Raw genomic sequence first — 11,854 nt, 5'->3', positions numbered from 1 at the left:
TCCTCTGAGAGTCCCTTCTCCCAAGCTAGCCTGTCGCCCTCGTTCCCCTGTATTTCTCTGTCTACTGACTTGTTTAGTCTGTGTCCAGTTAGACTTTATCCTTGAACCCAGCCCCTGATCGTGGCGAGGCCTCAGGGAACCGGCTCTGACCGTTCCGGCCAGAGAGCGCCGCTCTAACACCCTGCCTGTGGTGCCGGGCCGAGGGGATGAGGACGTCGCCGCGGGAATCGCGGCTAACCGCGCGCTCCCCACTAGAGGGCGGCCCCGCCCGGCTTGGCCCAGACCCGGGGCGGAGAGGGAGCAGGCTGGGCCTTAGCTGTGGCCCCTCCCCTGTTCTGCAGCGGGGTCCCGCGCTGCCGGAATCCTGAGAAGGGTTGGATCCCTCCCGTCACTTCCAGGGATTGTCGAGGCCGGCTCTAGGAGCGGATTCAGTGGGTCGGGCCCCAAGTGGGCCACTGTACTGCCGAGTCCGAAGGCTAGGGGCGCTCTGCCCGCACTTAGGCGCTTCCGGGGACCCCGCGCGCTCACCGGACCCCTGCGGGAGAGGCCGCATTTCTATCCTGGGAAAAATAGGGAAGCGGAGGCTACCGCGGGGAAGCGATTTGTCCTGGGTCACGCAGCAAACCCAGAGTCAGCTCAACAGCCCGCGCTGTCTAGGAGTCCCGGGCCGACCCCACCCGGCTTACAGCTACAGTCCCGCCCCTCCCCCAGAGCCGGAGCGGAATGAGGAGTGGGCGTTGGGCTCACCCACCAGGCCGGGCCCGAGGGGCGGGGCCACCTTAGCTCCGCCCCGGCCCTATTGGCTGCGGCGCCAGGGGCGGGGTGCGGCTGCCAGATGTTGGGGCGGTGGCGGCTGGAGCTACGGTGAGCGAGGAGCGGCGGAGCAAGGCGGAGGGCGAGGGCGCCGCTGGCCGGCCGGCCGAGCCCTCTCCGCGCAGCTCCCGCTGGAGTTCGAAGAACTGGCAGGCCTGGCGGGGGCTCCGGTTCGGGCATGCACAGCGCTCGGCTTGACAGCTTTCTGGGCCAGCTCCGCTGGGAACTGGTGAGGCTTGGGAGCGGGTGTGGCTTGTGAGGACGTGTGTAGGGTGCTCGGCTGCCGTCCGGTTGGAACGACAAAAGGGTAGGGGGCCGTCCCGAGTCCCCATCCAAGGCAGGATGGGGGCGGGGCAGTGCAAATGGCCCAGATGGCCCGCGTCGGGTTTCGGACGGTTGGGAGCTGCGCTGGGCATCAAATAACAGCCGCCCAGCTGGCTGTGCTGCCCGAGCGGAGGGAGTTGCAGGGGAGAAACTTCTTTTGGCGTGGAGCAGTGGGCTGCGAGGGACTAAAGAAATGCTGGCGCTGCCCGCTACCTCAGGCTGTCTGGTACCTCCTTCCTCTACCCACCACCTGGCAAGTGCTCCATCCTTCTCTAAAAGATGCTATGAGCTTTGGGGAGCTGAATCTCTCAAGAGGCACGGGATGCCCCTCCAGCCCTGAGCAGGCCCTACTTCCCCATGCAGGCCCGCAACCCTGCCTTCCAGGGCGGGTACCGACTTGCCCGGCTCTGCGTGCTGCAGCCTGCCGGACTGCCACCAGGTCGGCTGATGGGAGCCACACGAGTTTCGTGTGCCAGCACCCCCATGCCGGCCCTGTGCCCACTAGAGCTGCCTTGCTTCCCAGGCCTACAGGCCTATCTAGCCCTCCTGGGCCTTCTGTTTTGGGATTGGCCTGGCCAGGCGGCAGGGGTGACAAGGGCTGCCCCTCCCACTTCTGCCCTCTCTTCCTCTGCAGCTATGTGGCCGGGACACAGGCTCACCCCCAATGCCTGGCCCTCTTCCACCACCTCCCAAACCTGGCCCAGGTGTGGGGCTCAGCCACCGGCTCAGGGCCCCAGATGCCTTGGAAGAGGATTCGGTCTGCTGCGTGGAGGAAGAGGAAGAAGAAGCTGTGGTGATAAGAAACAGGGGTGTAGCCTTGGGGGGCCCGAGGGAGCATGCCCTGGACTGGGACTCTGGCTTCTCGGAGGTGTCAGGCAGCACATGGAGAGAGGAAGAGCTGCCCGTACTTCAGCACCGAGCACCTCCAGCATGGCCCTCCCATAGAGAGCGCCTCTCAGCCAGTGGCGTCTCCCTGCCCAGAGGGGCCCCTGTGGCCAGTGCACCCCCTGCCCACCGACCACGGCCCAAGTCCACCCCAGATGCCTGCCTGGAGCATTGGCGAGGGCTGGAAGGTGAGGACTGGACAGCAGCCTTGCTGAGCAGAGGTCGCAGTCGCCAGCCCCTGGTGCTGGGGGACAACTGCTTTGCTGACTTGGTGCACAACTGGATGGAGCTGCCTGAGGCAGTGGGTGAGGGGGATGTTGGTGGTGGGCCCCGTGCCCGTCCTCGGCCCCCCCAGTTTCTGCTTGGCCTCTCTGAGCAGCTGCGGCGTCAGCTGGCCAGGGCACGCCGGGCAGCCATGGCGGGAAAGCGCCTGTCATGCCCACCTCGCTCAGAACCTGAACTGCCTGCAGATGTCTCACGCTTTGCAGCTCTCATGAGCTGCCGCAGTCGCCAGCCGATCATCTGCAATGATGTCATCAGCTACCTCTGACCCTGCCCTCCAGCCTAGGACAATAAAGAACTTTCTCTGGACTGTCCTGGTTCCATAGCCCTGAGGCTCCAGGAGGCAGCCCCAGCCCTGTAAGGCACAGTCCATGCAGGCGAATCAAGAGCCTTTTCCCTCCCTACAGGGGTCCCTCTCATGCCCATGTCACACCCATGTGCCTGCCCTGTGTTCTATCATCCATCCTCTCCACTTACACCTTTTTTCAACAAGCATTTATTGAGCGTTTACTGTGGACTCAGGATGCAGGGCTTGACAGAGCTGGGTGGTGAGGCTGCTGCTTATCACAGCTCGTAGTGCAGGGGTGGAAAGATAGTGTCCTCCTCCTCACCCTCACAGCTGAGCTCCAGTACCAGCACCCGCTGCCCAGGCAGAGGCACTTGGCCTGTCACCCGCTGCACCAGTTCCGTCACCCTGGTGGTGTGGGGGGGAGGGAGGTTGGGGGAGATTTGGTAGGTGAGCAGTGACAGGCAGAGAGTGATATGGCATGGACTAGAGGATGCTGAGGTCTATAAGGAGCCCAAACTAGGAGCAGGAGCAGCTCAAGACAGGAAACATCTGAAACTATTTTAGGAGCTGCTGGCCCGGCAGGCAGGAGGCAGGAAGCTGTGAGTCCCCTGGGAGTGCGCTATGAAAGAGGGGCTGAGCAGGGCATGGAGGAGCTGGTGGGGCTGGCCAAGCCTGCAGCTCCTGGAGGCCTCCCCTCAGGCTCTCAGCTCTTGCCCCACCCCCAGCCCTTTTGCTGGCTCCATTTGGCAAAAGAAAACTTCAGGAAGGTGTGAGGGGCCCCAATGGGGTTGGGAAGAGGAAAGGCTGCGTGTCCTGCACCTCCAACTTCTAGGGACAGAACAAGGCCTGGCTAAAGCCAGGTGTGGTCTCACCTGAGAGACAAGTGCTGGGCCTGCTTTTCAGGCGGCCATGCAGCTGAGTAGAGACGGGCCCGGCCGTACAGCAGGATCCTCACCCTCAGCCCATGTTGTTCCTAGAGAGAGACAGGTCAGGTGCCAGCTAGGCCAGGTTGGGCCAGGCCTGGGGGCAGGGCAGGAATGGGGCACACCTGGAGATGGGCCAGTAATGACTCCAGGTTTCTCTCAGGCTGCCCAGCAGGCACCTTCAGGCGGTCCCAACAGGTCCACTTCAGGTGATGGAACTGGGGGATGGTAGTAGGGAGGAGTGAGAGCTTCTCACACACACACCCTCCCCACTACCCCAGTTACCAGCCACTGAGGGCCCCTTTCCTAGGGGAGGAGCTAGACCAGAGGCTGAAAGCAGAAGCCAGGGGTTGGGAGTGGAAGGTGGGATCTGGGCCCAGAGTCTCAGCACCCTCCCTGCCCATGCTGGGGCCAGCACAGGAAATGGGGCTATGGGGCCCCCCCCAACAGGGAAATAGGCGATCCATCACACAGGCTGGGGGGGTAGGGGGCGGTGCTTCCTGAGGAAGCAGGAGGAGGGCCGCTGCAGTCACCGATAAAGCAGCTTGTTCTTCAAATGCAAGGCTTGGAGCTGGGGGGTATATCCTGTTCCCTCATCCTGTACTGCCAGGACCTTGGACTACTCATGGGCACACATGGGCAAGGCGCACAGTGACCACTGGGGCCCCACTGGCTCAGAGACTCCAGCAGGGACACAGTCCACAGAGGCCTCCTCTTTCCTTCCCTATTTCAACAGTCTTGGGGTTCTGGTACCCAGAGCTGAGGGTAGGAGGGTGGCAGGCAGCCAGGGGCCAGGACAGGAGGGCCCTGCCAGGCCCCCAGAAAACACAGTGGTATCTAGCTGAGACAAGGACAGAGGTGAGATGGAGGGGGGGATCCTTCCCCTCCCCCTCTCCCTCCATCATGGACAAAGGCAGCTTGTGTTCTAGCTGGAGACGGGGCCCCTCACAAAGGCGCTCTGTGTGCTGTGCCCTGAGGGACCCCAGGGCTGCTCAGTAAAAGCCCAGTGCTGGCCCATGACCTCTCCCCTCTCCCCTCCTCCCTGGAGAGGGCATTTTCTTTACCCCCTCCCCTGTTCCCCAAGGAAATGCCAACTACTGCAGAGCCTGGGCACCCAGCCAGGGGCATTCACAGCCCTGCACTGGGAGGAACACACATGCACACAAGCCCAGGAATGCCTGCATGTGTACTCACATGCATACCCATGCAAGCCCACATTGAAGAAGAGCCCTGCACTCCCATCTGGCACACAGATGTGCAAGCATGCTCCCTCCATGCCCACACACCACAGGGCCAGGGATTCCCAGACCCTGGTGCACTCACACCAGTGATACAAATGCACACATCCCTACAGGGCTGTAGATGCCACACCTGTGGTGGTAAGCTCAGTGCTCTTTAACTCAGCTTGGAGGGATGGGCCAGGATCCCCACACCAGGCAGGCAGAAGTTAGGCTCTGTTTGGGGCTAGAGCCCTAGTGTCCCCTCCCCACCACCTCCCCCTCAGGGGAACTCCTACAAAGGAGGGGGCTGTGGGGGATGTCTGGCTCCACTAATGAGTTAAAGCTGCAGCTCCCCCAGACCCGGGCAGCAAAGGTTGGGGGGTGGGGATGGCTGACGGCTGCTTCCTGTGTCTGACAGGTCCCAGCCTGGCTTCATAGCAGGAAAAGGGCTGGAGGGAGTCTTGAGGACTCCCCCAGAGTCTGGGTCCTGGTGAGAGCCAAAAGCCAGAGTAGGGCCTATTTGGGGAGGTAGAGGGAAAACCCAGGCCTAGAGTGGGTGGGATGTCAAGGGCTCACCGTCTGGATGGCTGGGGCGTGAGGCACCCAGCGGCTGAAACGGTTTTCTGCCAGATGCAAATAGCTGTGGCGAAAGGCACCAAGGGATTGTGCCCCACCCACCACCTTATACAGTTCCAGGACCACCAGGCCTGCCACAGCTGCTGAAGTGGTAGCAATGGCTGGGATAATCTGGCCCACGATTCGCTTGCTCTGCCAAAGACAGGAGATTTGGTCTGGGCCCAAGGTGTAGGGCTAGGGTTTGACCCCCACCTCCAGGCCTGAGCCCCAAGGGGCAGAGTTACCTGCATGCGGTTGGCGGGTAGTATCCCATAGTTCTGAGCTCGCAGGCTTGCTGCTGCTGCCACAAAGTCCATATGAAAGTTGCTGTCATTGTCCTATGAGGCCCAAGTGACAGTAGTGTTAACACTGTCCCAATGCCCCTCACCACGGCCAATCGTGTGGCACTGCACAGGTCTTGACACAGTTCTATGGGCTAGATGTTCACATCTCCCCACTTATCAGATAAGGAAGCTGAGGCTCAGGGAAAGTAAGATGCTTCTGGGGTCCTACTGGGAGGAGAACTCAGGCCAAAAGGCCTCAAAGCTGTCTTTTTAGCTCTTGACCTTCCCCAACAACCCTCCAGCCTGGCCCTTCATCCCTACTTGGGCTCCCACCTTCTCAAACCTCAGGGGCTTCAGGTGAGGGCCCACGCTCCAGAATTCCAGGGCTTCATGCAGTTTCAACTGCTCAGGGCCTGTCAGGTGAAGGGGGTGTTGGGGCAGGCCTTAGGCCCCAGCTCCTGCACTCTTCTCCTGGAGCCTGGTGCCTATCCTTGGTCTCTGCCAAGCCTATACTTACCATGTTCAGAGAGACCTCTTGATTGATGCTGCAATCTTCTCCCCAGCAGCCCCGGCCCTCACCCCTGTGTGTGTGTGTGTGTGTCTACATGCACACACATGCACGCCTATGTGACTGTCCTCACCTAGGGGCCACAGCTAGGTGCTTCCCAGGGCCCAACAGTTTGTGGTGTTGTTTTTTTTGCTGAGATCTGCCAAGGGAACAGGGGTTGGGTAGGGGTGTCAGGGAGGGATAGGCAGCAGGGAGAGGGCCTACTGAGGGGCTAGAGGATGAGCCCAAGCCTAGAGAGAAGCAAGGTCAGAGGGCCTAAGAGGTAATGAATTGGCTGCAGGGTCCCCAGGCCCCATCTTCCTTCTGCCGCACAGGTTGAGGTCAGGATGAGGCCTTTGGGTGGCAGCATGGGGGACCAGGGCCAGGGACCTCACCAAACTCAGCAGAAGCCAGAGCCGGATCCAAGTCATTAGCAAAGATGGGGGCCAGGTCCTGAGGGCCAGGCAGCGGCAGCAACTTTAGCAGTTCCCTGAGCCCAGTCTTGTCTTGTGAGCCAGGCAGCCCATGCATCTGGGCATACAGGTTAGCAGCTGCCAGCACGTAGAGGAAGTGCGTGTCCTGCAGTCAGGCCAAGAGCAGGGGCAGATGCATGGGTGTGAGTGGGTAGGTATGGGTGCATGGGGTGGGGGTCACCACCCATTTGTGGATCTGAGTGCCTGCCTCTGCCTCACATGTGGACAGGTGAGGACATGCTCTCTTTCTCAGCATCGGTGCATCTCCGCAGAATGCAGAGGTGCCCACCTCTGCTCTGAGGAGCCACATTCCCATCTCGGGGCTCCCAAGGGACCCCACTCACTTGGCTGGCATCAAACTCCAAGGGCTGAGGACACCGTTTAGAACCCGACCAGAAAAGAGTCCCATCCTCAAGCACCTAGGGAAAGGGAAGCTGCTGGGCTCAGTCTGGTCACCCTGAGCTCTCAGCCCCCTGACCCCTAGCCACCTACTTTATCAGGTGGGAAGTGCTTCAGCAGCTGCATGATGCTATAACAGAAGCGTAGCTGCCAGTGGCCAAGGGCCCACACCACACAATCTTGCCAAGTCTGTGGACGCTCTCTCAGGACACCCAGCACCGCCTGCAGCAGAGTCAGCACCTGTGGCCTGTCTGTGTCTGCCAGAGAAGTGAGTGCCCTGCGGAGAGAGGAGGAGGTTTGAGGCTAAGCCCTGAAGACTCTGGTGCTAGGGGCCCTGGACTTCCATCCACCCCTGTTGGTGGCCTTACTGTTGGTGGTGGTTGATGGTCTCAGCAGCCAGATGGAAGAGCCCCTCAAACTCATCCCGGGCCCACTGTAGGGGAGGGAGGAACCGCGAGGTGTCAGGTAGGAAACAGGTCTGCAGTTGAGGACTGAACAGGGTGGGGGAGGGGTCCCTTGGGTGCTTCCCACCTGTACGGTGTGCTCAGCTGTGCTGGGGAAGTGCCGCACAGTGCAGACAGGGTAGGGGGCATCCTCAGAAGCTGTAGCCGAGGCTGGGGCTCTGTAGGGCTCAGTCACATGTGGCATGAACACTGAAGCATGGCCCAGGGTGCCCTGTGTACCTGCTTCCAGCAGTGGCTTCAGATAATGGGTGCAGCGAACAGCCACATAGCGTCCTGGCAAGGGGACAGAGGGTCAAGAGTGGGGCTGGCACAGCTTTGGACAAGGGGCTGAGTTCCAAGATGGAGCACTCACGGGCCTGGAAACTGTCCAGGGCGGCAGCCACGCCATCCATACGGGAGAAGAAGTTGTCCCCGTAGATGTCCTCTGTACTGGGATCTAGCTGGTGGGTGAACGAGGTCACCTGCAAGTCTGAGTTCAGGCGGAGAGCGGCCTCTGCAGCCACTTCTGCCTTGGGCCTCTGAGAAGAAAGCAGGAAGACATTGGGTGGATGGGGGCATTGTAGGAGGAAAGTCCAGGACATAGCGGTATGGGGAGGGGTTGGCACTCACACCAATGTCCTGGGGCCTGAAGAGGAACTGACGGCTGAGGTTGGAGCGCTCTATGTGGTCCATGTCGGCAACAGTCACGCTCCCACTGCCCCTGGTCCCCAGGCCCACTAGGGCAAAGTTTTTGAGCAGCTCACAGCCAATAGCACCAGCACCCACCTGCCAGCAGGAGCAGCCTTAGCCAGAGGGCCTGGCCTAGCCCTCCCACAGACACTCCCAACCTCACCACACAGCTCACCAGGAGGTAATGTTGGTGGCTCAGCTTCTTCTGAAAACCAGCCCCGAACACTGCGATTTGCCCATCGTAGCGGCATCCTCTCTAGGAGACGCAGATAGTGGTCAGTGATGGCTGCTGGCCTGTGCTGCATCTCCCTCTTACACTGAGTTTTCCAGGTCTGGATCTTAGGGTGGTTCCTCTTGTTTCTCCCCTAATCTTGAGTTTAGATAAGGCTTACACCCCTACCCCAGGTTCTCACCGGTATACAGTCTTCGGGATTGGGAAGGGGCTTCCCATCTTCTGGAAGACAATCAAGGGCATCAAAGTACAGCCACTGGTCCAGGGGCATGAACTTCCTGGAAATTGCCTAGAGGCAAGCACTTTAGTTTAGGGACTCCTGCCACCTCCCAGCCCCTTCAGATCCTGGCTAGGGTCTGTACCCAGGTTGGTGAAGCCTCCAGGGCCACTGTCTGGTGTTGGGCACCCTTTGGCACCCACATTGACTTCTGCTCCCTTCCCAGCCCCACCCTGCCTGTGCCTGTGCCCACCTTGAGCACTTCCTGGGCAGCCATGGCACCCAATATGGCTGCCATGGGGCTCAAGGTACCAGCACTACTCAGGGCGACTGTCCGCACTAGAGCCTCATCCAGCAGCTCTTCCAATGGCTCTCCCTCTGTCCCCTTCAGTGGTTCCAGGGCCCGGGCCAGGCCCACCACCATGTCTGCATCAACCTGTGGGGTAGAACTCCATGGGTACAGCAGCCTCAGCCTGAATTCTACACCCTACTCAAATCCTTCAGGCAGCCATCTACTCTGTCCCACAGAAGAGGAAGCAGAAACCTGAGGGGGAAGGCCCAGCCCATTTGCTAGATCGAGCAGCTCTACCAGAGGATGCCTAGAACCAGAGAGCAGCCCTGGAGGTTTCACTAACCTAGGGATAGATTCCAGCCCAGATCTGAGGAATTAGGAGGTAGCAGGGGTCTGCAGGATTTGTGGGGGACCCAGCCTCTGGTCTGGAGATAGTGCTTATCATTTCCTTTATATGAATGGGAAACTGCCTCTGGGATTCAAACTTGGATCTGTGAGATAGTCATTGTTGCCTCCTGGCAGGTGAGACCCCCAATAAGACAGAGGCTGGGGGAAGGGCAACAGGGCCACTCACAGGATCCCAGGGCCGGGGTGGGCGACCATTGTGGTGGTGGAACTTGTGCAGTGCACGGAAGGCCTGATGCAGGCAGTGGGCACGGTGAACTTCCTGGGGACTCTGGGCCACTACACGGGGCTGCAGCAGGGCTGCATCCAGGGGCTCCTGCAAGGGACACTTGGCTCAGGGTGGGGTCCAGAACACTATGGACCCCTCAAGGATCCCAAGCTCCCCCACCTCAGATGTACTTGCACGCACATGGCTCACAGTCTTGGGCCTCTTGACCTCAGTGACCGCCCCGCCACGCAAGTAACAGGAGAAAGTTGTTGTGTCCCCAATCTCCAATGTCCCATCCTCTGGGGGAGATCCAGCCTAGTCAGTATGACTTCTGAACCTGAGTAGTTCCTCACACCCCATTCTGTCTTGCATTGATGTCCTTGACCTTGCTCCACTGGGGAAAGGCAGAGGGAAAACCTATTCCCAAGGACCAGGCCGTGTGCCCCCACTGGGGGCGTGGGCGCTGAGCCTAGAGCTGGAGTGGGGTTGGCTTACCCTGCACATGGATAGGCCGGGGAGCACAGTCATTGAGCTCAACCATGCCCTCAATCCCTGAGAAAGTCACCAAGTCCCCACTGCAGAAGTACTGGCCATCAGCCTCTTTTTTCAGAGTGAGAATGCCGGGGGAGCCCTGGATAAGAGATGGCTTGACTCAGGGGTGCTCGTACCTGCCTTCCACAGGCTGTAGCAGCCCCTCTTCAGTCAGCAAACGAGTGCCCACACCTTAGCACCCACCTGGGTGATGTGCTGGATGGCAGCTGTCAGGGGTTCTGCCTCTGTAGGGTCCTGCACGGTGAAGTCCTCACCAAAGTCACAGAACAACTGCCTGTAATAGGTGGTAGGGGTCACCGAGATGGCTCAGTGGTTAACCACCTTGGTTGTGGTGAAAAGTAGAGGACACTAGGACAAGCCCAGAGGGCCAGAATCAGGAAAGGAATGCTGGGAGAAGCTTGGAAGCTGGAGTTTGAGGGAGTTATTGGAGCAGGTTTGGAGGCTTGGGTGGAGGAAGCAGAGAGCTGGGACTAAGGACCAGAATCAGGAGGGGATGCTGGGACAGGCCTGGGGCTGGGTGGAAGGGCAATGGGAGCAAGCCTAGAGCAGCACTGGGACCAGTTGTTGTCTATAATGTGGCAGGCTAGGCAGGCAGTCTCACTCACCCGACAAGACCCCAGGTGTCAGCCACCAGAAAGCAGACTCCATGCTTGTGGCATAAGGTGCCCACCTTTAGTTGCTCCTCCAGCTTTGAGGCAGTCAGCACCACCACCTGAGTGGACCTCATGATCAGCAGGTCCAAAACACTGCCCAGCCCACCCTGCAGCTAAGGGCTGGAGGAGACTGGGATGGCCTGGAGAGTGGGGCTGGGAAGGCACCTGGAAGTCCAGCAGCAGGTCCTCAGTGAGGTCACCTGTGTGGATGCAGACCTGGACAGATCCATTGAGCTTAGCGACCAGTTCTTGACATGCCTCAGCCCTGCTCCTTTCTAAGTCCCGCTTTGAGAGGAAAAGCTAGAGAGAGAGACAGTCTGGCTTAAGCAAGATTTCTCTTGGGCTCTACCTCCACCCTGGTCTGAGAACCCACAGCCTCCCAGGACCCTTACCTGGGCAGCCAGGTCAGACCAGCAGGTGGGGTGAGGATCATGCAGAGTGAGGCTGCCCACACCCATCAGAACCAGGTTCTTGGCCACCTCAGCCCCCAAGCCCTGAAGACCTGACAGCAGGACCTTGGCTCCCTGAATCCTCTGCATGGCCGGCAAGCCCAGCACATACCTGTGGATGTGAAGTAAGAGGGCAGACAATTGGAGATCAGAGGTCAGAAGGCCACCCCACTTCCCTCCCCACTCCCCTCCCCAAGCCTCACATCTGCCGTGAGTACAGCTCCTCATCCAGTGACTTGGAGGTCTCCAGGACATCCATCCTTAGGCCTGGGGCTAGACAACAGGCTGCAGCGCTTATAGATAGGGTCTCTGTGTGGGAGGCAGTGTCAGCAGAGGCCAGTGCCGAGTTGTGGCTAGTACAAACAGGAACTAAGCCTAAGGAAGTGAAGGACGTTGCTGGTCACAGCTTTCTTCCCGGTTCCTCTGTCACCTCAGGGAAAGCAAAAGTGAAAGTTAAACTAGACTCTGAGTCGGCTCCTAGTCCTGCCTCCAGCCTGGACAGCCTAGCCTGGCAAAGATGAGTTCTGGCAGCCATAGGGCACAGGCAAGGTGGGACAGAACTCCTGGGTCTGTTTGGCCTCTGAGAGAGTAAGTACCTTTCTCGAGGAAGGGGACAGGGCCATAGGAGGGACCCATGTGGGCTGGATACAATGGTTTCC

At 59.7% G+C, this 11,854-nt stretch overlaps 2 protein-coding genes across 5 annotated transcripts; one reads left to right on the top strand and one right to left on the bottom strand.

Moving 5' to 3' along the window:
- Window positions 1-837: 837 nt before the first annotated feature.
- On the top strand, window positions 838-2,814 carry INKA1 (inka box actin regulator 1). Its single transcript, XM_046639363.1, has 2 exons — window positions 838-1,042; window positions 1,772-2,814. Exons 1-2 carry the CDS (start codon window positions 992-994, stop codon window positions 2,570-2,572), a joined length of 852 nt encoding a protein of 283 aa, XP_046495319.1. The 5' UTR covers window positions 838-991; the 3' UTR covers window positions 2,573-2,814.
- On the bottom strand, window positions 2,784-11,618 carry UBA7 (ubiquitin like modifier activating enzyme 7). 4 transcript variants are annotated; one of them, XM_046639325.1, is made up of 24 exons: window positions 11,399-11,618; window positions 11,139-11,307; window positions 10,912-11,046; window positions 10,699-10,805; window positions 10,277-10,367; window positions 10,037-10,172; window positions 9,743-9,840; window positions 9,503-9,649; window positions 8,890-9,072; window positions 8,601-8,708; window positions 8,363-8,443; window positions 8,128-8,283; window positions 7,871-8,036; window positions 7,586-7,791; window positions 7,423-7,487; window positions 7,148-7,331; window positions 7,000-7,074; window positions 6,578-6,761; window positions 5,969-6,048; window positions 5,597-5,689; window positions 5,313-5,504; window positions 3,642-3,734; window positions 3,466-3,566; window positions 2,784-2,998 (listed from the first exon to the last, which is right to left on the bottom strand). In XM_046639325.1, exons 1-24 carry the CDS (start codon window positions 11,452-11,454, stop codon window positions 2,869-2,871), a joined length of 3,036 nt encoding a protein of 1,011 aa, XP_046495281.1. In that variant the 5' UTR covers window positions 11,455-11,618; the 3' UTR covers window positions 2,784-2,868. The 4 variants fall into 4 exon arrangements, with proteins under 4 accessions (XP_046495281.1, XP_046495291.1, XP_046495302.1 ...); XM_046639335.1 differs by lacking the exon at window positions 3,642-3,734; XM_046639346.1 differs by lacking the exon at window positions 8,128-8,283.
- Between the last annotated feature and the right edge of the window lie 236 nt (window positions 11,619-11,854).

The sequence above is a fragment of the Equus quagga genome, chromosome 1, assembly GCF_021613505.1.
Source record: "Equus quagga isolate Etosha38 chromosome 1, UCLA_HA_Equagga_1.0, whole genome shotgun sequence".
Taxonomy (NCBI): domain Eukaryota; kingdom Metazoa; phylum Chordata; class Mammalia; order Perissodactyla; family Equidae; genus Equus; species Equus quagga.
This window is presented reverse-complemented; position numbering and strand designations above follow the sequence as displayed.

Bases quoted from the DNA above. Each gene is read 5' to 3' on its own strand.
- INKA1 (XM_046639363.1), top strand. From the start codon at position 992: ATGCACAGCGCTCGGCTTGACAGCTTTCTGGGCCAGCTCCGCTGGGAA. The intron at 1,043-1,771 runs GTGAGGCTTGGG...CTTCCTCTGCAG, and splicing joins GCCAGCTCCGCTGGGAACTG to CTATGTGGCCGGGACACAGG.
- UBA7 (XM_046639325.1), bottom strand. From the start codon at position 11,454: ATGGATGTCCTGGAGACCTCCAAGTCACTGGATGAGGAGCTGTACTCA. The intron at 7,488-7,585 runs GTGGGAAGCACC...CCTCCCCTACAG, and splicing joins CAGCTGAGCACACCGTACAG to TGGGCCCGGGATGAGTTTGA. The intron at 5,505-5,596 runs GTAACTCTGCCC...TGTCTTTGGCAG, and splicing joins TACCCGCCAACCGCATGCAG to AGCAAGCGAATCGTGGGCCA.